Here is a 21,623-nt window from a genome sequence, read left to right as displayed (position 1 = left end):
TGTATATTAGTGAATTTAGATACATAATTTTTTAATTACCCGAAGGCAATCAATCACAGTCAACATTTTTCTTTCTTTCCAGACTTCAGTCAAAGACTTTACATGGTTATATCTGACTTTTTCACTTAATAGGTGCATATCATGTTTTGCAATTCTTTAAATTAAAGCTTTTTAAAAAATATATTTTTATTGATTTCAGAGAAGGGAGAGAGAGAAACATCAATGATGAGAGAGAATCATTGATTGGCTGCCTCCTACATTCCCCCTACTGGGGAACAAGCCTGCACCCCAGGCATGTGCCCTTGGCTGGAATCTAACCCGGGACCCTTCAGTCCTTAGGCTGGCACTCTATCCACTGAGCCAAACCAGTTAGGGCAAGTAAAACTTATTTTTAATGTCTTCATATATATAGTGAGTGTATAGAAGTATTTTAACTGCTTCCCTTTTGGACAATTAGAGTGTTTGCATTCTTTTGCTTTCTATGACTATTTCTGTGACCAGTGCTATTATGCATAGTGCTATTATGGACATCTTTGTGCATAAAGCTTTGTCTGTATTTAGGGTTATATTTCTCAGATAGACTTTCAGAGTCAATCTAGAATTACTAGATCAAAGAGCATTATTTCCATTCTTAAAGTTCATAGTGCACATAGTCCAATTAGGGGGCTACCTTGAGAAAAGAAATCTCTTGGCCAATAATGTTTTAAGCCAAAACCCTTAGGACTGGAGGGTTTGTCTTTTTTAAGGTGAAGGAGCCCTGGGGAGATAGATGGAGGAAATTCAAGGACTTAGTTGATTTAGAGCTGTGCTCACTAGTGGCAAGAAATCATGTCCTCTTCTTGAGGGTGTAAAAAAAAAAATGGGGGAGTTTTGTAATATCCCTATAGAAACATGAAATAAACTAGAGTCCCAGTGCATGAAATTTATGCACGGGGCAAGGGGTGTCCCTCAGCCCAGCCTGCACCCTCTCCAATCTGGGACATCCCTCTCACAATCTAGAACTCCTGGCTCCCAACCACTCTCCTGCCTGTCTGCCTGATTGCCCCTAACTGCTTCTGCCTGCCAGCCTGATCACCCCCTAACCACTTACCTGCCAGCCTTATCGATGCCTAACTGCCCTCCCCTGCCAGCCCGATTGCCCCTAACTGCCCTCCCCTGCTGGCCTGGTTGCCCCCAACTGCCCTCCCCTGCAGGCCTTGTCCCTCCCATCTGCCCTCCCCTGCAGGCCTGGTCGCTCTCAACTGCCCTCCCCTGCAGGCCTTGTTGCCCCTAACTGCCCTCCCCTGCCGGCCTGGTCACCCCTAACTGCCCTCCACTGGAGGCTTAGTTCCCCCCAACTGCCCTCCACTGGAGGCTTAGTTCCCCCCAACTGCCCTCCCCTGTAGGCCTGGGTCCCCCCAACTGTCCTCCCCTGCCGACCTGGTCACCCCTAACTGCCCTCCCCTGCAGGCCTGATCGCCCCTAACTGCCCTCCCTTTCAGGCCTGGTCCCTCCCAAGTGCCCTCCCCTGTTAGCCTGATCACCCACAACTGCCCTCCTCTGCCAGCCATCTTGTGTCCACATGAGGGCAGCCATCTTTGACCACATGGGGGTGGCCATCTTGTGTGTTGGAGTGATGATCAATTTGCATATTACCTCTTTATTATATGGGATTGCTTATTGAGTACTACTGTAGGCCAGGCTCTTATGGACCCGAGGCTGTCTTGGGACAGCAGTCCTATCTTCAAAAGATGTGTGACAGTATTCTGTTAAGTGAGGAAGGCAGTGGCAGAACAGTATTAATGTGTTCATGTTCTAAAAAGTGTTTACATGCTTATATGAGTGTTTTTATAACTAGAAAATATATATAACTATATTTATATCTAGAAAATGTCTGGAAGATTACATTTTAACCTGTTAACTGGAGATTGGTGCTTTATGTGGGGCATTTTAATTTCTCTCTATTGTATGTTTTATTTGGGTTTCATTTTCATAATTTAAAAGATAAATCCTTTAAGGGGAATGAGTGTGGATAAAGTGCTTGTTAAATTTTTGGTCTTTTTTTTTTCATTATTTTTTTTTTGTTAATCCTCACCCGAGGATATTTTTCCATTGATCTTTTTAGAGAGAGTGGAAGAGAGAGGGAAAGACAGAGAGAAACATACCGGTTGGTTGCCTCCTGCACGTGCCCTGACCAGGGCCCTGGCTGAGGAGGAGCCTGCAGCTGAGGTATGTGCCCTTGACTGGAACCACGGACCTTTTGGTCCCTAGGCTGACCCTCTATCCAGTGAACCAAACTGGCTAGGGCAAATTTTTGGTCTTTAAATTCTACCAAGTTTAGTTATATAGAACAATAGACTGCAACTGTTAAAAAATTTCTAAAACTATAAACTCAAGGATTTGGAAGCTAGGGGGGAAAAAGGGATTTGGAAGCTAAAAGGGAAGAATATAAAACCTGACAATTGATATCTTTATAACACTGACTTCATTTCTCTGCAAGTCCATGTTTATTGATTTTTAAGAGTGGATGGACCCATAAATAAAGTATTCTTTGAATGCCTTTAACTGGTGCTACTAATGTTTGGAGGAAGGACCCTAAAATTATCCCCCCAAATGCTCAGGGTTCAATTGTTTCCAGTTTGTAAGTGTTTTGTTTTTTGGTATATAGAATTTAGAAAAATTTACATTGTCTCTGGCCTCTTATAAGACATCTCAACTCCTGGAAATTCACCCTTTTTTTGGCTTAGCTTTCTAGATGTATTTTAACATCTATTTATAATAAGACTTCCTAAGGACAGAGATTGCTTAAAAAGAATAATTATGACTTGTCTTGGAGCCACAATCTTTTTTTTTAATATATTTTTATTGATTTCAGAGAGGAAGGGAAAGGGAGAGAGAGATAGAAACATTAATGATAAGAAAAAAATCATTGATAGGCTGCCTCCTCCATGTCCCCCATTGGAGATTGAGTTCGCAACCTGGGAATGTGCCTTGATCAGGAATCAAACCGTGACCTGGTTCGTAGGCCGACACTCAACCACTGAGCCACACAGGCTGGGTGGAGTTACAATCCTTTGAGGGCATAAGTGAATGGTGACAAAGAGTTTTCTTGTAAAACTGTATGTTTCTTCTTACAGCTTGGCTTACCCTTCCCCTGCTTGTCTCGTGTGCCCTGTAACACTATGTTTGGATCCCAGCATCAGATGGTGAGTTCTCCTTTTGGTTTGTAAAATAATATGGAATTGTGTTTTGAAACTGTCTTTCTTTTAACTGAAGTTTTGTTTGCTGGCCTCCAGATAATTCTTAGCTTATTCATTTATTGCTTTGATCTTCCCATTGCGTACTGAAGCCAGAGCAAAAGGGATAGGTTTTGGGTTTCTGCATTTCTTTTTTCAAGATAGTTGGATTTTCTATATGTTAATTCAGATGCATTAATGAGTAATATTAGAGATACATTTTTTATTGGTTTTGGGGGGTTGAGAGAACATTTTCTTTAAACATACATGTTTAAAACTAGAAAATGTTGGCTATATATATGCAATTTTTAACTTTAATAACATTTAACTGATTTTTCTAGTTAGTCTTCAGGAAAAGTATTTGATTTTAACATCTATGATTAGAGAAACTAGAAAAATTGTCAAGAATTGATTAATTTTGAGAGTCAGGTACTTCTTTTGGAAGTTGTAATTTCTCACTGAATAACTTTTATGCTGGTTGCCTCATGTTTTTATGATTTATCTTTTAATCCCAGGATGTTGCCCTCCTGGAAAAACTGATTAAAGATGATATTGAACGAGGAAAACTGCCCCTGTTGCTTGTTGCAAATGCTGGTAGGTAGCATGAACCTAAATCTTACATTTTGAAAATAGAAGAGAGAGGCTAAGAACTTAGCCTAAAAAAGACCAGGTCTTAAGAAATATTTGTGTGCCACATGTTTAATATAGTCTGTATGAGCTCTGTGGTAAGAATTATAATAGTAAAGTTGGCTCATTTGATTCCCTTTCATTGTTATAGGAGCTATTTTTGTGTGTATACTTTTTCATTAAGATTGTAAGGACTTCTTTACTCCTTCCTTCATGTGCTTCTTTCCTAAGTTGAATTTTGAAATGTCATACTTAATTGTGCACCTTGTAGACAGCAGCTGCTCTGCTTACCGTATGGTGTTTAACATTGTACTTGAAGTTCTAGACCAGTGGTTGCCAACCGCTGGTCTGTGGTCCACTGGTGGTCCATGAGGTCCTGAAGATTGGTCACTGCTGTTCTAGACAGTCTAATAGATAAGAAAAATAATTAAGTAACATAGAGATTGGAAAGAAGAATCAAATGTCTTTACTTGCAAATGGCATGATTGTACAGGTAGAAAGTTGTAAGGAAATCAAAGAAAAGCCATTGGAACCAATCGAATCTATTAAGGTTGCAGAATTTTGTATAATAACGATGAACAATTGAAATTAAAATGTCATTCATTATAGCATCAAAAAAAATGAGAACTTCATGGATAAGTTTAAGAAATAAATGTAAGATGTGTACACTGAAAACTACAAAACATTGCTGAGAGAAATTCAAGAAGACCCAAATGAATGTAATTATATGTCATGTGCATGATTGGAAGACTCAATATTATTAAGTTAAATCTCACCAAATTAATTTATAGATTCAGCTTAATCCATATCAAAGTCTCAGCACAGTTTGTAGAAATTGGTGAATCTTATTGAAATTGATAAGCTGATTCTAAAATTTATATGAAAATACAAGGGATCTAAGAATAGCCAAAATAATTTTGAAAAGAACAAAATTGGAAGACTTACCCTATCTGACTTTTAGACTTACTATAAGCTATCCCTAATAAAGAGAGTGTCATTAATTGAAGAGAATAGACTCACATGTATATGATCACTTATTGTTTTTATAAAGATGCCAAGGTTATTCAAGGGAGAAAGGATAGTCTTTCCAGCAGTGATCTTGGAACAATTGGATATCCATGTGGAAAAAAGACTGAACCTTAATCTTTACCTCACTCTGTATACAAAAATTAATTATAAATGGTACATAAACCTAGACATATGAGCCACAACACTAAAACTTCTTGAAGAAAATATAGAAGATCTTTGTGATCTTGTATTAGGCAAAGATATTTTAGGACACAAAAGGCATGAATTGTAAGTTGGACTTTATCACAGATTAAAGGCTTTTGCTGCTCAAGTTACCCTACCTGTTAAGAAAATGAAAAGGCAAGTTACAGACTGGGGAGAAATATTTGCAAAACATTTTTTTTGATGAAGGACTTGATCAAAATACATAAAGAAGTTTTACCATTTAGTATTAGGAAGACAAATAATATAATTTTTTAAATGAACAAGAGATTTGAATAGACACTTCACCAAAGAAAATATATGAATGTTTAATCACTTAAAAGATGCTTAACATCATTAGTTATTAGTGAAATGCAAATTAAAACCACAATGAGCTACTATTACATATCTGCTAGAATGGGGAGAAAGAAAAAAATACAGTGCCAAATGCTGCTGAGAACACAAAGCACCCGGAACTCTCATACATGGCTGGTAGGGAGCAAATAATCTTACAGCTCCTCTGGAAAACAGTTTGGCAGTTCCTCAAAAGGTTAAACATAAAATTAGCATATGACCCATTAGTCCCGTTTGTAGGTATTTATCAAAGAGAAAAGAACACATATGTCCACACAAAGAATTGTATGCAATACTCCTAACTGGAAACAATCCAGGTGTCCTTTACCTTGTGAATGGATAAACAGGTTGTATCCATCTCGTGGGCTGCTAAGCAGTATGTAGGAATAATACTAATATACATAACAGGGATGAATTTCAAAAGCATTCTAACCGCAAAAGGCCAGACAGAAGTTACATAGCATATGATTGATATGAAATTCTAAAAAAAGGACAAAAGTACAGTGACAGAAAACAGGTCAGGACTGTGGCCAGTGGGGAGCAGAGAAAAGAGTGACACCTCGGGAGTTAGGGGGTGTGGAAGGAGCTTTTGGGGTGATGGAAATATTCTCTATCTTGATGGTGTTGGTGGTTACACACTGGATACATTTGGCAAAATTCATTGAACCGTACGTACACTTAAATGAGTGGATTTTATTGCATGCAAGTTATACTTCAATCAGTAAAGCTAATTAGAGTTGCCCCTTGGCTACAGGGGATAAGTTCCAGGACTCCTGCTCTCCTTGGACACCAAAATCCACAGGTGCTCAAGTCCCTATATAAAGTCATATAACATACAGGCTACAGCAGGATATGCCTCCATATCACTTCATTTGTGTGCATTCAGCATAGTGCTTGGTGTGTGGCAGATTCAAGTTTTGCTTTTTGGAACTCTCTGGAATTTTTTTCCCGAATATTTTAAATTCATGGTTGATTGAATCTGTGGGTGCGGATACAGATGGCCAACTGTATTTAAAAAATAGTAGCAAACAGAAAAACGTATATCTACCTTATTGTTAGTAGGAAAACCACCACTTCCTGCCTGATTTAGTATGTCATATCTTTAAAAAGAAACAAACCCACCCATATTTAATCATTTGATAGATGGGAGAGGCTACAGTTTACACATGTCTGAGTGACTTACCAGTATGATTACACGGCCGTCGCCAGAATACACATTGCAGGGGTTAGCCAGCAGACACTCCCAAAAAACTTGAAAAGAGAATCTGAATGTAGTCAAGTCACTAAAACATAGCACTATGCTTTGTTTTGATGGGTCATGTGACACAGGCCATGCATTGGCCTTTGTTCTTGTTTCAACTAAACAAATATGTCAAGATTTTTTTAAAAAATTGAGACAGACCTATATGTAGGGAAAACGGTTTTCGGCCCTTTTCCTAGCATAAACCCTGCACAAGAACCACTTTCATCACTTGTGTGTGTATTGAGGCAGTTGGTGAGGGTTTGAAATCTTATTAGGTGGGATTCTGCTAACTGGAAATTTAAGATAGTTGGGAGAATACTTGACTCTGTATTTTACTTACGCTTTGAGAAGAGGGATCTGTCCAGCAAAAGCTATAGTGTAAACTAATTTCCAAGGGGATGGGTTAATGTGTTTAATATGTTCAAACTGACTTCAAAATACATGTTCTATATTAAAACAAAGAACCTCCAAATTGGGTTGAAAACATCTCAAATTCAGGGTACACCTAAATATAAAATAGCCCAGAAAGTGACAAAAAGTTAGGGTAGAACAGACTATCTGGGGTAAATGCTAACAGAACAAAAGTACTTAAGCAGTGTTAGTGTGAGATAAAATAGACTTCATATTAATTGTAATTCATATGATTTAAGAGATAACAGTTATGAATGCTTATGAACATAACTTTGAAATATATAAAGGCAGACTAAAGGAAAAATTGATAGAATACAAGTATAAATTGACAAGCCCATAATCTTGGTAGGAAACTTCATTATACTTCTCATGAAACAGCAAATCTAGTACATAGAAAATAAGTATATAGGGGATTTAAATAACACAATTTACAAGCTTTTTATAGTTACATATAATAAAGAATACACACTCTTCAAAACTTGAATCATCAATTTGCAAAAGTTGATTTTAAGCCAATCCACAAAGAAGATCTTATTTTTTAAAAATATATTTTTATTGATTTCAGAGAGGAAGGGAGAGGGAGAGAGAGATAGAAACATCAATGATGAGAATCATTGATTGCCTGCCTCCTGCAAGCCCCTACTGGGGATCGAGACCACAACCCCAGCATGTGCCTTTGACTGGAATGGAACCCAGGATCCTTCATTCTGCAGGCTGATGCTCTATCCACTGAGCCAAACCAGCTAGGGCAAGAAAATCTTAATAAATGTTCAGTCACAGGGAGATAATGTATATAAAAATTTTAATCATGCTTTAAATACTCAGAAAATATTCGTTCCTTTTAGTATCTTTTTGTGTGTGCTTTATCCTAGGAACTGCAGCAGTAGGACACACAGATAAGATTGGGCGTTTGAAAGAACTCTGTGAGCAGTATGGCATATGGCTTCATGTGGAGGGGTGAGTGGAAGGTGGGATTGGCTCCATGAGTGGCCTGCACACAGTACTCATGAGGAGTGGACATCCCCGCTCTCACTTTGTCATGACATTTATCACTAAGGCCTCTTTGGGTTGCCAATAACAAGAAAACCTAAATTGGCTGAAGTGAGAAGAGATTTTATTGGTTCACATAGCTAACAACAAAACAGTGTTAGGATTGGCTTTAGGCACATCATCAATCAGGAGTCACTGTGTCATTCTCCCCTCCCCCCCAACACCACCATCAGTCACTTGGTTTAATATCCTCTGTGTTGGCTCCATCTATAGATAGACTTTCCTGTTATGGTCCAAAGTAGCTGCAGCAACTCCAGCCTTTTTTCCAGTTGTGTCTAGTGGGTCAGAAGCCCGAGGAAAAATATCTTACCAATCACTGTAGCCAGGGAAATGTAGTTTAGGTTATTTGCCCACCTCTGGAGCTAGTGGTAGTGTCTCCTCTGCCCAAAGCTGTGGTCTAATAAAGGAGATTGGGGTGATTTCCCAGAAAGTCATGGGAGTGCTGCTAAGAGCGGGGAGAGGATGCAGGGCAACCAAAGTAGTCCTTATCCAGCACATCATGCATGGTAGGTTTCTTCTTTATTGTATTCCTCTGGGAAAGATGACCGGAAAGAAATAGCTGTGAGATACAAGACCCATCACACTAAATAAGCAGGAAATATCCCTGAACTACATTTTGATTAAGGTGTTCCTGAAATTTGTATGTACCACATTTTCTGTTGCTTTTATAAAGCTAATAACACAGCTGAAAGATAGCAGAGTCTCTCGCTTTCTCGCACTCTCTCTCTTTTTTAAATACATACTTAGTGAATAAGCAGCAGTAAAGAATCATTCTTAGATTGGTGTGTTTTTTCCTTCCAGTGTGAACCTGGCAACATTGGCTCTGGGTTATGTCTCCTCGTCAGTGCTGGTATGTTGTTGATTTACCAAATACTGTATTTTAAAGAAGGAATTTTAAATCTTTTAATTCCTGGTGGCTTTTCGTGGTTTTTATGAATGCAGGAGGGTGTTGGGTTTCGTGTATTCTAATAGTCTAACAAAAAGCTGTTCTCTCTTTGGTAGGCTGCAACCAAATGTGATAGCATGACATTGACTCCAGGCCCGTGGCTGGGTTTGCCAGCGGTTCCTGCAGTCACTCTTTATAAACATGATGATCCTGCCTTGGTAAGCTTACTCTTACTGGCAGGGAGTGCTCATAATCATTATTGGTTCTGGGGGCAAAAACACAGAAAAACAAAGAAAATAGTGAAAAGTTTCCTCAATGTCACTTCTGTGATTTTTTACTTTCAAAAAACTATTAACAGAAGTGAAACTGTACCACGTGTATTTTTTCTACTTATTCTTCCCATACTTCCCTGTGTGTATAAAGAACACATTATGATATGTTTTCAAATATTTGTTACTGAAATCATGAGCATCTTTCTATGTTTCAAATTATTTCCTTAGAATAGATTCCCAGAAGTGGCATTCCTGTCGGAGTGGTGAAAGCGCTTAGTCCACCTTGTCTAGAAGGTTGTAACAAAGTAGAGGAATGGTCTTGATAGTGACCAGTTAGTGATAGGCTCATGCAAAACAAGCTTTAAGTGATTCTTTTTTTTTTTTTTTTAATATATTTTATTGATATTTCACAGAGAGGAAGGGAGAGGGATAGAGAGCTAGAAACATCGATGAGAGAGAGACATCGATCAGCTGCCTCCTGCACACCCCCCACTGGGGATGTGCCCGCAACCAACGTACATGCCCTTGACCGGAATCGAACCCGGGACCCTTCAGTCCACAGGCCGACACTCTATCCACTGAGCCAAACCGGTTTTGGCGCTTTAAGTGATTCTTGCTACAACAGTTGATGTCTTGCCCAGTTGATAATGACCAAGTATTTGAGGATGATCAGAACAACCTTGGAAGGGGTTGCCTTTTGAGTGGCTAAGAGCTCCGGCTCTGGGATATGACTCATTTAGATCCTCATCCTGGTTTTGTAACATCTTAGACCTGAAACCTTGGGCAAAGCAAGGTTTCTGAGTTAAGTTGTCTAGAATAGTTACTTCATAGAGTTGTTGGATGATTAAATGAATAATACAAGCCAAGTGCCTGGCATAGCATCTGATCCATACTAAGTGCCTAGTAAATGGTAACTAGTTAATTCTGTTATATGCTTTCATTGACTTTGGTTAAAAACTCATCTTGGCTTTTTTAGACTTTAGTTGCCGGTCTCACATCAAATAAACCAGCGGACAAACTCCGTGCCCTGCCACTGTGGTTGTCTTTACAGTACTTGGGACTTGATGGGATTGTGGAGAGGATTAAGCATGGCTGCCAACTGGTGAGTAGAAATCTGAAGTTTAAATGAGTCACAAATAAAACTCCATGGCAAAGCAGAGTCAGAAAAATACTTCAGTCATTTACTCTCCATCCAATACCTTGTCTGGATTTCCTGTTTCATAAGCAAGTGGATTAATAGCTCTGCATATATGTTTCTTGTTCAGAGTTCTGGGAGAGACTGCTGAGATTGTCCCAGCATCTTTGTCCAAATGAAATCTGATTAAAATGAATGCTATTGTCGCCCTAGTTCAGGGGTGGGCAAACTTTTTGACTCGAGGGCCACAATGGGTTCTTAAACTGGACCGGAGGGCCGGAACAAAAGCATGGATGGAGTGTTTGTGTGAACTAATAAATTCAAAGTAAACATCATTACATAAAAGGGTACGGTCTTTTTTTTTTTATTTCAATAGTTTTATTCATTTCAAACATTTTAACAAGAAGAATGTAAACACTAATTATTATAATTTGAAACTTCAAAAAATGGAGGAATCATAGCACAATAACATACCTTATATTGAAGATGGCAAAGGCAAAATAAAATTGCCTAACAAAGGAAAGGTACAAAAGCCTTTCAAATTAAACTTAAATATAATAAAATAATTTAAAACTAAAACAAATAGAAAAGAACAAAATGTGTAAACAGTAAATTAAACATTTTCTTTAGTGCAACTTCCAAATTATGCCTGGGACGTAGATGTAGATGGCAATGTAGACTGGGTTGAAAGGTTTTTGGTCTTTAAAACATCAACTTCAGTGGGAACAGTGTTGTTGGTCTCCTTTTTAGCTAATGCTCTGATACTGTGCTCTCCAGGGGCGTGTCTCCCTACATCACCACGATAACGTGTCTATGCATTCCCAGGGTGATGTCAGGGGACGCGTCCGCGGGCATTACAAAGAGCCTCTGGAAGATTGAGAGATTGTTCCTTCTACTGAATGGGCGGATATAAATCCGCCCACTCAGAAGAAGGAGCTGCGGCCGTGTTTCCCGACGTTGCCATGTTAACACTGCTGCTGGTGAAGGAGCGGAGGGGAGAGCAAGAGAACCCTCCCCTCTTTCGGCTCCGCCGCCGGATAGAACAGTCGAACGGGCTGGATCCGGCTCGCGAGCCGTAGTTTGCCCACGGCTGCCCTAGCTGGTTTGGCTCAGTGGATAGAGCTTTGGCCTGTGGACTGAAGGGTCCCGGGTTCGATTCCAGTTGAGGGCACATGCCCAGGTTGTGGACTCAATCCCCAGTAGGGGGCGTGCAAGAGGCAGCCAGTCAGTGATTCTCTCTCATCATTGATGTTTCTATCTCTCCCGCTCCCTTCCTCTCTGAATTCAGTAAAAATATATTTTTTAAAAAATGAATGCTGTTGTCAGCATAGGATGAGGAAAAAAGTCACAAGAGGACAGCCACAGAGTGGAAAAGGATGCAGAAAGGGGCATAAATGTTCCACTTGACTGACTGATCCTTGAGGGTAAAGGAATATGATGGTTAGGGTTAATTATGGATGGCATGTACATTTTTAACATCAGCTGGCTTGAGTTCTCTAATAGCAAGACTTTGAGGGACAATTTTAATTCTCTTTCTCTTTGAGGTGTTCTAATTTTGAAAAATATTACTAGAGGCCCGGTGCACGAATTGATGCACCAGTGGGGTCCCTCGGCTTGGCCTGCAGAATTGTCTGAAACTGGCTCTCCGACATCCCCCGAGGGGTCCTGGATTGCGAGAGGGCGCAGGCCAGGCCGAGGGACCCCATTAGTGAACAATCGGAGCCAGGGAGCGATGCGGAAGGTTGGCCAGCCGGGGAGAGACCACGGGAGGGCTCCAGGGTGTGTCCAGCCTGTCTTGCTCAGTCCTGATCGGCCAGACCCCAGCAGCAAGCTAACTTACCGGTTGGAGCATCTGCCCCCTGGTACACAGTGCATGTCATAGCGCGTGGTTGAGCAGCCTTAGCATATCATTAGCATATTGTGCTTTGATTGGTTGAAAGGCCGACTGGTCGATCAGACACTTAGCATATTAGGCTTTTATTATATAAGACTAGAGGCCCAATGCATAAAAATTCATGCAAGAGTAGGCCTCCCACCTGGCTGCTGGCTCCAGCTTCCCTCCAGCACCCAGACTTCCCTCCTCTGGCTGCCAGCAGGCACCCGGGACCCGGGCTGCTTTCTTTTGACCGCCCACAGGCACCTGGGACCGAGGCTGGCTTCCCTCGGGCCGACCGCAGGCACCCGGGACCCAGGCTGGCTTCCCTCTGGCCACCTGCAGGCACCGGGGACCCGGGCTATCTTCCCTTGGGCCACCCAGAGGCACCTGGGACTCAGGCTGCTTCCCTCCTCCGGCCACTGGCAGGCACCCGGGACCCGGGCTGGCTTCCCTCGGGGCCCAGCTTCGTCCGGAAGGTCGTCTGGAATGAGGTCCGGTCTAATTAGCATATCACCCTTTTATTATTATAGATGCTGTGGTTTAGAAAGCAAAAAAAAAAAATGTCATATTTATGCAGTTTGAGAGCTCAGTCCTGCCTATGTCTAAAAGCATGACATCACCTCTCTATACCTGTTTTCTTACCTGTAAATAGGGATAATGATATAACAAAGGATTGTTATGAGGACTTCATGAGTTGATGCATATAAAGCTCTTACAGTAGTGCCTAATCACATAGTAAGTTATAATAGGTTTAAAAGTAAATCTTTGAGAAAGGATATATGCACCCCTATGTTCATAGCAGCACAATTCACCATAGCTAAGATTTGGAAACAGCCTAAGTGCCCATCAGCAGATTGAGTGGATTAAAAAACTGTGGTACATCTACACAATGGAATACTACGCTGCGCTAAAAAAGAAGGAATTCCTACCATTGGCAACAACATGGATGGAACTGGAGAGCATTATGCTAAGTGAAATAAGCCAGTCAGAGAAAGATAAATATCACATGATCTCACTCATCTGTGGGAAATAATGAACAACATAAACTAATGATCAAAAACAGATCCAGAGACAGGGAAGCATTGATCAGACTGTCAAACCTCAGAGGGGGAAGGTAGGGGAGGATGGGGATAAGGGGAAAAGATCAACCAAAGGACTTGTATGCATGCATATAAGCCTAACTAGTGGATACAGATAACAGTGGGGTGAGGGCATGAGGTTGGGAAGGTAATGGGGGAATGAGGACAAATATGTAATACCTTAACCAATAAAGAAATTAAAATGCAAAAGAAAAAATAAATAAATAAAGTAAATCTTTGGCCCTGGCTAGTGGGTAGAGCATCGGCCCGCAGACCGAAGAGTCTCGGGTTCAATTCCTGGTTGAGTGCATGTGCCTCAGTTGCAGGCTCAATCCCTGGCCCTGGTTGGGGTGCATGTGGGAGGCAGCAAGTCAATGTGTCTCTCTCATATTGCTACTTCTCTCTCTCTCTCTCTCTCTCCTCTCTCCGCCTTCACTCCTTCTCTCTCTGTCTCTCTCTCTCTCCCTCTCTCTCTCCTTCTCTCTCTCTCCCCCTCTCCCCCTCTCCCCTCCCTCCCTTCCACTCTCTCTAAAAAAAAATCAATGGAGAAAATATCCTCAGGTGAGGATTAAAAAATAATAATAAATCAATAAAATAAAAGTAAGTCTTTGTTTTAAATATATACTTGGGGTTGTTTCCATATCTTGGCTATTATATAAACACTAGAGGCCCAATGCACGAATTTCATGCAAGAGTAGGTCTGCCTTCCCCCAGCTGCCGGCACCGGCTTCCCTCTGGCACCCGGGACCCGGGCTTCCCTCGCAGCCCCGGCTTTGCCTGGAAGGTGGTCCGAAAGGAGGTCTGGAAGGACTTCTCGTCTAATTAGCATATTATGCTTTTATTATTATAGATAGGGTGCATATATCTTTTTGAATTAGTGTTTTTGTTTTCTTCAGATAAATACCCAGAAGTGGAATAGTTGAATTGCTGGGTCATATGGCAGCTCTATTTTTAATTTTAGTCTAATTCTCACCTGAAGATATTTTTCTGTTGGGTTTTAGAGAGAGTGGAGGGAGAGAGGAGGTGGAGAGAGAAAAAAAAACATCAATGTGAGAGAGACACTTCGGTTGGTTGCCTCCTGAATGTGCCCTGTCCAGGGCTGGGGATCCAACGTGCAACCCTCTACCACTGAGCCATACAGTGCATGGCTATTTTTAATATTTTAAGGAACCTCCATGCTGTTTCTATAGTGGCTGTACCAATTTACATTTCCATCAACAGTGCATAAGGTTTCCCCTTTCTCCACATGCTTGCCAACACTTATTTTTTTTTTCTTTTTAAAATTTTTATTTTTATTGAGTTTAGAGAGGGAGAGATAGAAACATCAATGATGAGAGGGAATCATTGATTAGCTGCCTCTTGCACTCCCCCCTACTGCATATGTGCCAGGACTGGGAATTGAACCATGACCTCTTGGTTCGTAGATCAATGCTCAACCACTGAGCCACATCAGTGTGCCATTTTTTGTCTTTTGATAACAGCCATTCTGACAGGTGTGAGGTGATATCTCATTGCAATTCCCTAATGGTTAGGGAGGTTGAACATCTTTTGACATGCCTGTTGGCCATCTTTATGTCTTCTTTGGAAAAAGTCTGTATAAATTTTCTGCCCATTTTTTAAAATCAGAATTTTTTTTTCTGCTATTGAGTTGTGTGAATTCATTATATACTTTAGACATTAACCCCTTATCAGATAAATGATTTGCAAATATTTTGTCACCTTCAGTAAGTTGCCTTTTCATTTTGTTGGTTTCCTTTGTTCTGCAGAAGCTTTTTAGTTTGATGTAGTCCCACTTGTTTATTTTTGCTTTTGTTGCCTACACTCAGTAGTAGTTTTTGAATGAATGAATGACTTAAATTACTAACATGAAAAATTCACTTATATCTCATCAGAAAAAGCTCTTCTAGAACCACTGAATATAACTTTAAACTGAAAGAATAGGGAATATTTGCAGATGTTGAAATGCAGAAATTGCCAGCTGAGCTTAGAAATCACCTATATGCAGATGGCTTATCTGCGCAAGATCCTTGTTTGCAGACCTGCAAAGAACTCATGAAAATTACTTAATATGTTCTTGTCAATATAACAAAATTACATAACTTGTGTTTTTTGTTTTTGTTATTTACAGAGTCAACGGTTGCAAGAAAGTTTGAAGAAAGTGAACCACATCAAAATTTTGGTATAGTACAAAATTTGATCTGTTTTTGAAGTAAATAACTTTTTTTTCTTTTAAATATATTTTTTATTGATTTTTTACAGAGAGGAAGGGAGAGGGGTAGAGAGTTAGAAACATCGATGAGAGAGAAACATCAATCAGCTGCCTCCTGCACACCCCCTACTGGGGATGTGCCCGCAACCAAGGTACATGCCCTTGACCAGAATCGAACCTGGGACCTTTCAGTCCGCAGGCTGACGCTCTACCACCGAGCCAAACTGGTTTCGGCTGAAGTAAATAACTTTTTAAAAAATACATATTTTTAATTGATTTCAGAGAGGAAGGGAGAGGGAGAGAGAGATAGAAACATCAATGAAGAGAGAGAATCATTGATTGGCTGCCTCCTGCACACCCCCTACTGGGGATTGAGCCCGCAACACAGGCCTGTGCCGTGATCAGGAGTCGAACTGTGACCTCCTGGTTCATAGGTCAACACTCAACCACTGAGGCACACCATCTGGGCTCCCAAACATTTTTGATCCCCTGTTAGTTGAATCCTTGGATATGGAACCCATAGGTATGGAGGGTCAACTGTATAACCCTGTACCGTATTTCTTATGCACACTGGCATTTAAGACCATTGAGCTCAAAGAAATAAGAAAAGAAAAAAAGCCTATATATACAAGTCTTGGCACTCAAATTCTGCCTTATCCTGAGGATGGGAGAATGGGTGTAGAATTTTGACACTGTTCTTCCTATTTCCTTATTGGGCTTATCCATCCTATTAAATATTAAGCCCCCCTAACTTTAAAGTATTAATGGATTTATTTTTATGAAAGTTAAAGAAATAATAGGTGTGAAGACACAGGAATTGGCTTAATAAATAGTTAGCAGATTTGAATATATATCGTGTTTGATCTGAATGACATCCATAGAGTTTTGAAAAGTCAGTAGAGAAAATCTTGGGTTGACAACTTCCTGTCATCTTTCCAAGTTAGCATTTCCTGTTGTGGCCCTATGAATGAGACATCATTCACAGAGCTTTGGAAAATAGGTTTAATGACTATAATAGTAGTACGGAATTTTTAATGCCTAGAGATCTTCCCATGTTTCTCTCTTCCCTCACCTCCCAAAGTACCAGTCTGTCAAGGGCATTGTAGCTCCCTTTGTATCTTGACTCCACAGTGAAGCTGATGGCCAGCTGTGTATTTGTTCAGTGGAGAACATGAACTTGGCACTGGTTTACCTTAATGCAATGAATGTTTTCACCTGTTATGAAATCCATTAATGAAGTTGGTTGCCTGATGCCTGTCCTGAATATAAGTACCACTTCAGTGATTTAGAATAGCGGTTGCCAACCTTTTGGACCTCACGGACCACCAGTGGTCCGTAGACCACCAGTTAGCAATCGCTGATTTAGAAAATACATAGATTCCGTTCTAGACTGTGGTTATCTACATTACCAGCAGGACTTGCATTCTGTTCAGGGAGTTGGAAAAGATGAAAGTCCTTGTTTTCCTTTTTTCTATGAGTATAAAAAGTTCCAGTTAATCCTGACTGAGTTAGCATCATTTTTGGATGCTTAAAAGCTTTGGCTCTCTCAGCACTGATTCTAGTTCAACTTTTTCCTTGCCTTTTTTGATCTTTAATATTATAATGACTTATATTTACCCATTGTTATTAAAATTTCCTTCTACTTTCAGTGTAGCAGTGTCATTATATTTTCTTTTTTTTTCAGTGTCACTTACTTTAATTCAGCAATGTATTCTCAGAACTAGCTTATAATTATTTACTGAACCCTTGATTTTTGTTTCTCTAACAACTGAAATTAGCCTTTAAACTTAAGTTGTTTATTAAGAAAATATCAAATCTCTAGCTGGTTTTTCAAACTCTCTGTTTCATTTTGTAAGTGTTTGAAATGTGATGTTACTGGGTAATGTCAGATTCTATTTTTCAGGTGGAAGATGAGCTCAGTTCTCCAGTAGTAGTGTTTAGGTTTTTCCAGGAATTACCAAGCTCAGGTAGGTGATTTTTAAAAAGAGTGTTACTTTTGTGTTTATGTCTAAGGGCTTTTAATTTTAAACTATTTCAAGTAAAATACATAGTCCAAAATATTTTGATTACTAAAATTTTCAGTCCTCATTTCAGAAAAATTTAATAATTTTCATAAGAACTTGAGACCTAAATGCCTTAGCATTTTATCAGTAATTTCCTATGGTAAACCAGTGGTTTCCAAATTCTAGTGTCTGCACTGGTACTGGAATGAATGATAAAGAGTCCCTTGAAAATAGAGGTTGGGGGCCCTGCTTACTAGATATTTTGATTTAGTAGGTTGGTCTAGGAATCTCTGTTTTTTAGAATGTCCCAAGTGCCACCAGCCTAGTCCAGGGCACTGTTATTTTTCACCTGGATGGCCACCGTCCCCTCTCACTGATCTTTCAACTTGGTACATTCCCCGCATCCCATTCCAGACCATTCTCTACATGGCAGTCGAGTGAGCATTACAAGTGGAAGTCACATCGCGTCACTCTCTGGGATTTTAACTGTTTCAGTTGAATGAGGTCCAGGCTCTGTGCTAGGTCTTGTAAGGCCTACAGTTCTAGCCTTTGCCTTTCTGACTTCTTAGGCCACTTTTCCTCCTGCTCACTAGAGTAAGACCTTTGCACTACTGTTTCCCCTCCTCTAGTACATTCTGGCTGACTTCTCCATTTAGGTCTCCATAATGTCCACCTCCTCAGAGAGGCCTTTCCTGCCTGTGAGAGCCCCCCTTCTTGCATGACACTCACAGCAATATTAGTGATTTCATTTCTTACTTTATGGTCTGTTTCCTCAAGTAGAATGTAAACTCCAAGATGAAAAAAACCTTAATAGTCTTGTATCCCTTGGGCTTAACCCAGCTCCTGGCATGCGTAGTCATCCAGATTGTTTGATGAGTAGAGGCTGATTCTGTTTTGAAGCCCAGCTATTGGGTGATTTCTCTGATTTACTTTGCACAGTGCTTAGTTGATAATTTATAATGTTATGCTTTGATTTCCTTTTAAAAAAAATATATTGATTTTTTACAGAGAGGAAGTGAGAGGGATAGAGAGTTAGAAACATCGATGAGAGAGAAACATAGATCAGCTGCCTCCTGCACACCCCCTTCTGGGGAAGTGCCCGCAACCAAGGTACATGCCCTTGACCTGAATCGAACCTGGGACCCTTCAGTCCGCAGGCCAACGCTCTATCCACTGAGCCAAACCGGTCAGGGCTGCTTTGATTTCCTTTTGAAATCCCTTGATAGAAAACTTTTTAAAGTTAAGAACTCTATTTGTGTGAATATATTCAAGGGTTAAATTTTTCATGAAAAAAGTAACATTTAATTTAGTAAGATACATTTATTTTTAAATTGTGCCTTAAAAAACATAAAATTTGTCAGCTTAACCATTACAGATACAATTCAGTAGTATTAAGTATATTCATATTGTTGTACAGCAGCTCTCCAGAATTTTTTCATCTTGCAAAACTGACCCTATACCCATTAAACAGCATCTCTCCATTTTCTTCCTCTTCTCAGCACCTGGCAAACACCATTGAACTTCCTATTTCTATTAATTTGACATCTTTGGGTGCATCATAAAAGCAGAAGCATGGAATACTTGTTCTTTGTGATTGCTTATTTCACTTAGAGTAGTGTCCTCAAGGTTCATCCATGCTGAGCCTGTGACAGAATTTCCTTCCTTTATAAGGCTGAATTATAGTCCATGAATGTATACACATTTTGTGCATCCATTAATGTAAGATACACATTTGATTTCCATATTATTTGAAACTGTTGTGTGGGTTAATGTTAGAAGCTAAATGAAATGAAGGATGGAGGGTTTCCTTCTTTAGTTTGCTGTGTTTCTGGGAAGTGAATCCCTTCCTCTGTTTTGGTTTCAGATCCAGTGCTTAAAGCTGTGCCAGCACCCAACATGGCACCTTCAACAGTCGGCCGGGAGGGACACTCCTGTGATGCACTGAATCGCTGGGTAAGAATGGCAGTTGTGCGCTTTACGTCCCACATGGTTGGAATAACACGTGGCCATGTTTGGGAAATGAGAACCACAGGCGGGAGCCTCCTGTGAAGGCGTTGGGCTTGGTCCTGGGGTTCTGTTCCTAATCACATCACTACTTCCCATACTGCCTGGCTCCGGCAAGTCTTCCCAGCGTATTTCCTCAGTTTCCTCATGTGACCATTTCTTTGCTGTTAAACAACATGCACAGTGTAGATTACAGTGCAGCCACTATGGGGTTTTGGTGAGGGTCTGTGGTGATACCAGAAAGCACATAAGCCAGAGGCCCCTGAACACCGCTGGCAGTCTGGCAGTCTGAATAAAGGCACTGTGCTCTGGCTGCTTTTTGACACTAAAATTGTACCTCCAAGGCTCTCAGTCTAAAGAATGTTCTAAACAATGTAAGGATGTTTAGCACAGTATTATAAATCCTAGCAAAACATTGGACATGCCCAACCTAGGACATTTGGTGAATAAGTAATGGAATGTCCATACAGTGACATTCAAAAGAGCCAGATTAAACCATGTGTCTGGGTGTTTATGAAAGAAGGGAAATGGTCATAAGTTATATGAAAAATGCAGATTACAACCCAGTGTATAGACTATCCTGGTTTATGACAACAATAAGACATGCACACACACATACACAGGAGAAAGACAGTGTGGGTATGCCACATGACATCAGTGGTATATTTTGGGTAATTTTTATTTTATTCATTTGGTTTACCTATATTTCCTAGATTTTTCTACAGTGAACTTAGGTTTTTTATTAAGAATAGATGTAAAATTTACTGTTTTTAAAAAGGAATTATGATAGCATTCAAAGAAAATCAAAAGATTAAAGGAGCTTAACTGATGTAGCTTAGTGTTTGAGCATCGACCTATGAACCAGGAGGTTACGGTTCAATTCCCAGTCAGGGCACATGCCCAGGTTGTGAGCTCGATCCCCAGTGGGGAGCGTGCAAGAGGCAGCCGATTGATGATTCTCTCTCATTATTGCTGTGTCTATCTCTTTCCCTCTCCCTTAAATCAGTAAAAACATATATTTTTTAAAAAGATAAGATTTCCTTTTTTAAAAAAAAGATTAAAGGAAACTAGACCCCCAGGAGCTTCTTGAGTCCGGGGCTGAATGGACGAAGGTAGGTCTGAAGACACTTGATTCCCTCCTTGCGGGAGCGTGTTCATTCTACCCTTTTCCCTGCAGCTGGGAGAAGAGCTGAAACAGCTGGTGCCTGTGAGTGGCCTCACGGTCATGGATCTGGAAGCAGAGGGAGTGTGTGTGAGGTTCAGCCCTTTGATGACAGCGGCAGGTAACTTGTCTCCATGGATTGCCCTCACTTTTTTTCTGGAGAACAACAGTGACATGTCTATGAAAGTCCAGCCTGTGGGGTTTTATAGCTTTCCCTTGTGATATTCTGTTCTCTTTGAAGAGGATTTTTCTTTTCTTTTGGGATAAATTTAGGTAGATTAGTCTTCCAGTGTAATTTCTCAGAAACAGAGACTTCTGAAGTCACTTGAACTCCTGTGTTTTGATATCTTGTGACCCTTTTCTGTCAGTGGTTCTCAGTCCAATCTGTATATTAGAATCACCTGTGGAGCTTTGAAAACTCCCATTGGCTGGGCCTCACCTTCAGAGATTCTGATTTTCTTGGTCTAGAGTGGAGCCTGGGCATCTTATCTTTAAACTAGAGGCCCGGTGCACGAAATTCGTGCACGGGGCAGGGAGGGTGTCCCTCAGCCCAGCCTGCGCCCTCTCCAAACTGGGACCCCTCGAGGGATGTCCAACTGCCCGTTTAGGCCCGATCCCGGTGGGTAGTCGGACATACCTCTCACAATCCAGGACTGCTGGCTCCCAATTGCTCGCCTGCTTGCCTTCCTGATTGCCCCTAACCGCTTCTGCCTGCCAGCCTGATCACCCCATAACCACTCCCCTGACAGCCTGATTGATGCCTAACTGCTCCCCTGCCAGCCTGTTTGTCCCTAACTGCCTTCCCCTGCAGGCCTGGTCCCCCCTAACTGCCCGCCCCTGCAGGCCTGGTCACCCCTAACTGCCCGCCCCTGCAGGCCTGGTCCCCCC

General features: G+C 40.8%; 1 protein-coding gene across 2 annotated transcripts in view; it reads left to right on the top strand.

The window, feature by feature from the left end:
- PDXDC1 (pyridoxal dependent decarboxylase domain containing 1) overlaps positions 1–21,623 on the top strand; it is a 53,666-nt gene that overhangs the window by 19,959 nt on the left and 12,084 nt on the right. For both annotated transcript variants that reach the window (XM_080678367.1, XM_080678368.1), the window contains exons 7-16: positions 3,117–3,185; positions 3,731–3,809; positions 7,932–8,016; positions 8,911–8,959; positions 9,112–9,213; positions 10,244–10,369; positions 15,486–15,536; positions 17,470–17,533; positions 19,434–19,522; positions 20,751–20,856. In XM_080678367.1, coding sequence (XP_080534493.1) covers positions 3,117–3,185; positions 3,731–3,809; positions 7,932–8,016; positions 8,911–8,959; positions 9,112–9,213; positions 10,244–10,369; positions 15,486–15,536; positions 17,470–17,533; positions 19,434–19,522; positions 20,751–20,856 — 820 coding nt within the window. The remainder of the gene's footprint in view (positions 1–3,116; positions 3,186–3,730; positions 3,810–7,931; positions 8,017–8,910; positions 8,960–9,111; positions 9,214–10,243; positions 10,370–15,485; positions 15,537–17,469; positions 17,534–19,433; positions 19,523–20,750; positions 20,857–21,623) is intronic.

Source organism: Plecotus auritus (assembly GCF_963455305.1).
Source record: "Plecotus auritus genome assembly, chromosome: 7".
In the NCBI taxonomy this organism is placed as follows: Eukaryota; Metazoa; Chordata; class Mammalia; order Chiroptera; family Vespertilionidae; genus Plecotus; species Plecotus auritus.
The sequence above is the reverse complement of the archived record's forward strand: the minus strand, read 5'-3'. Positions and strand labels throughout refer to the sequence as shown.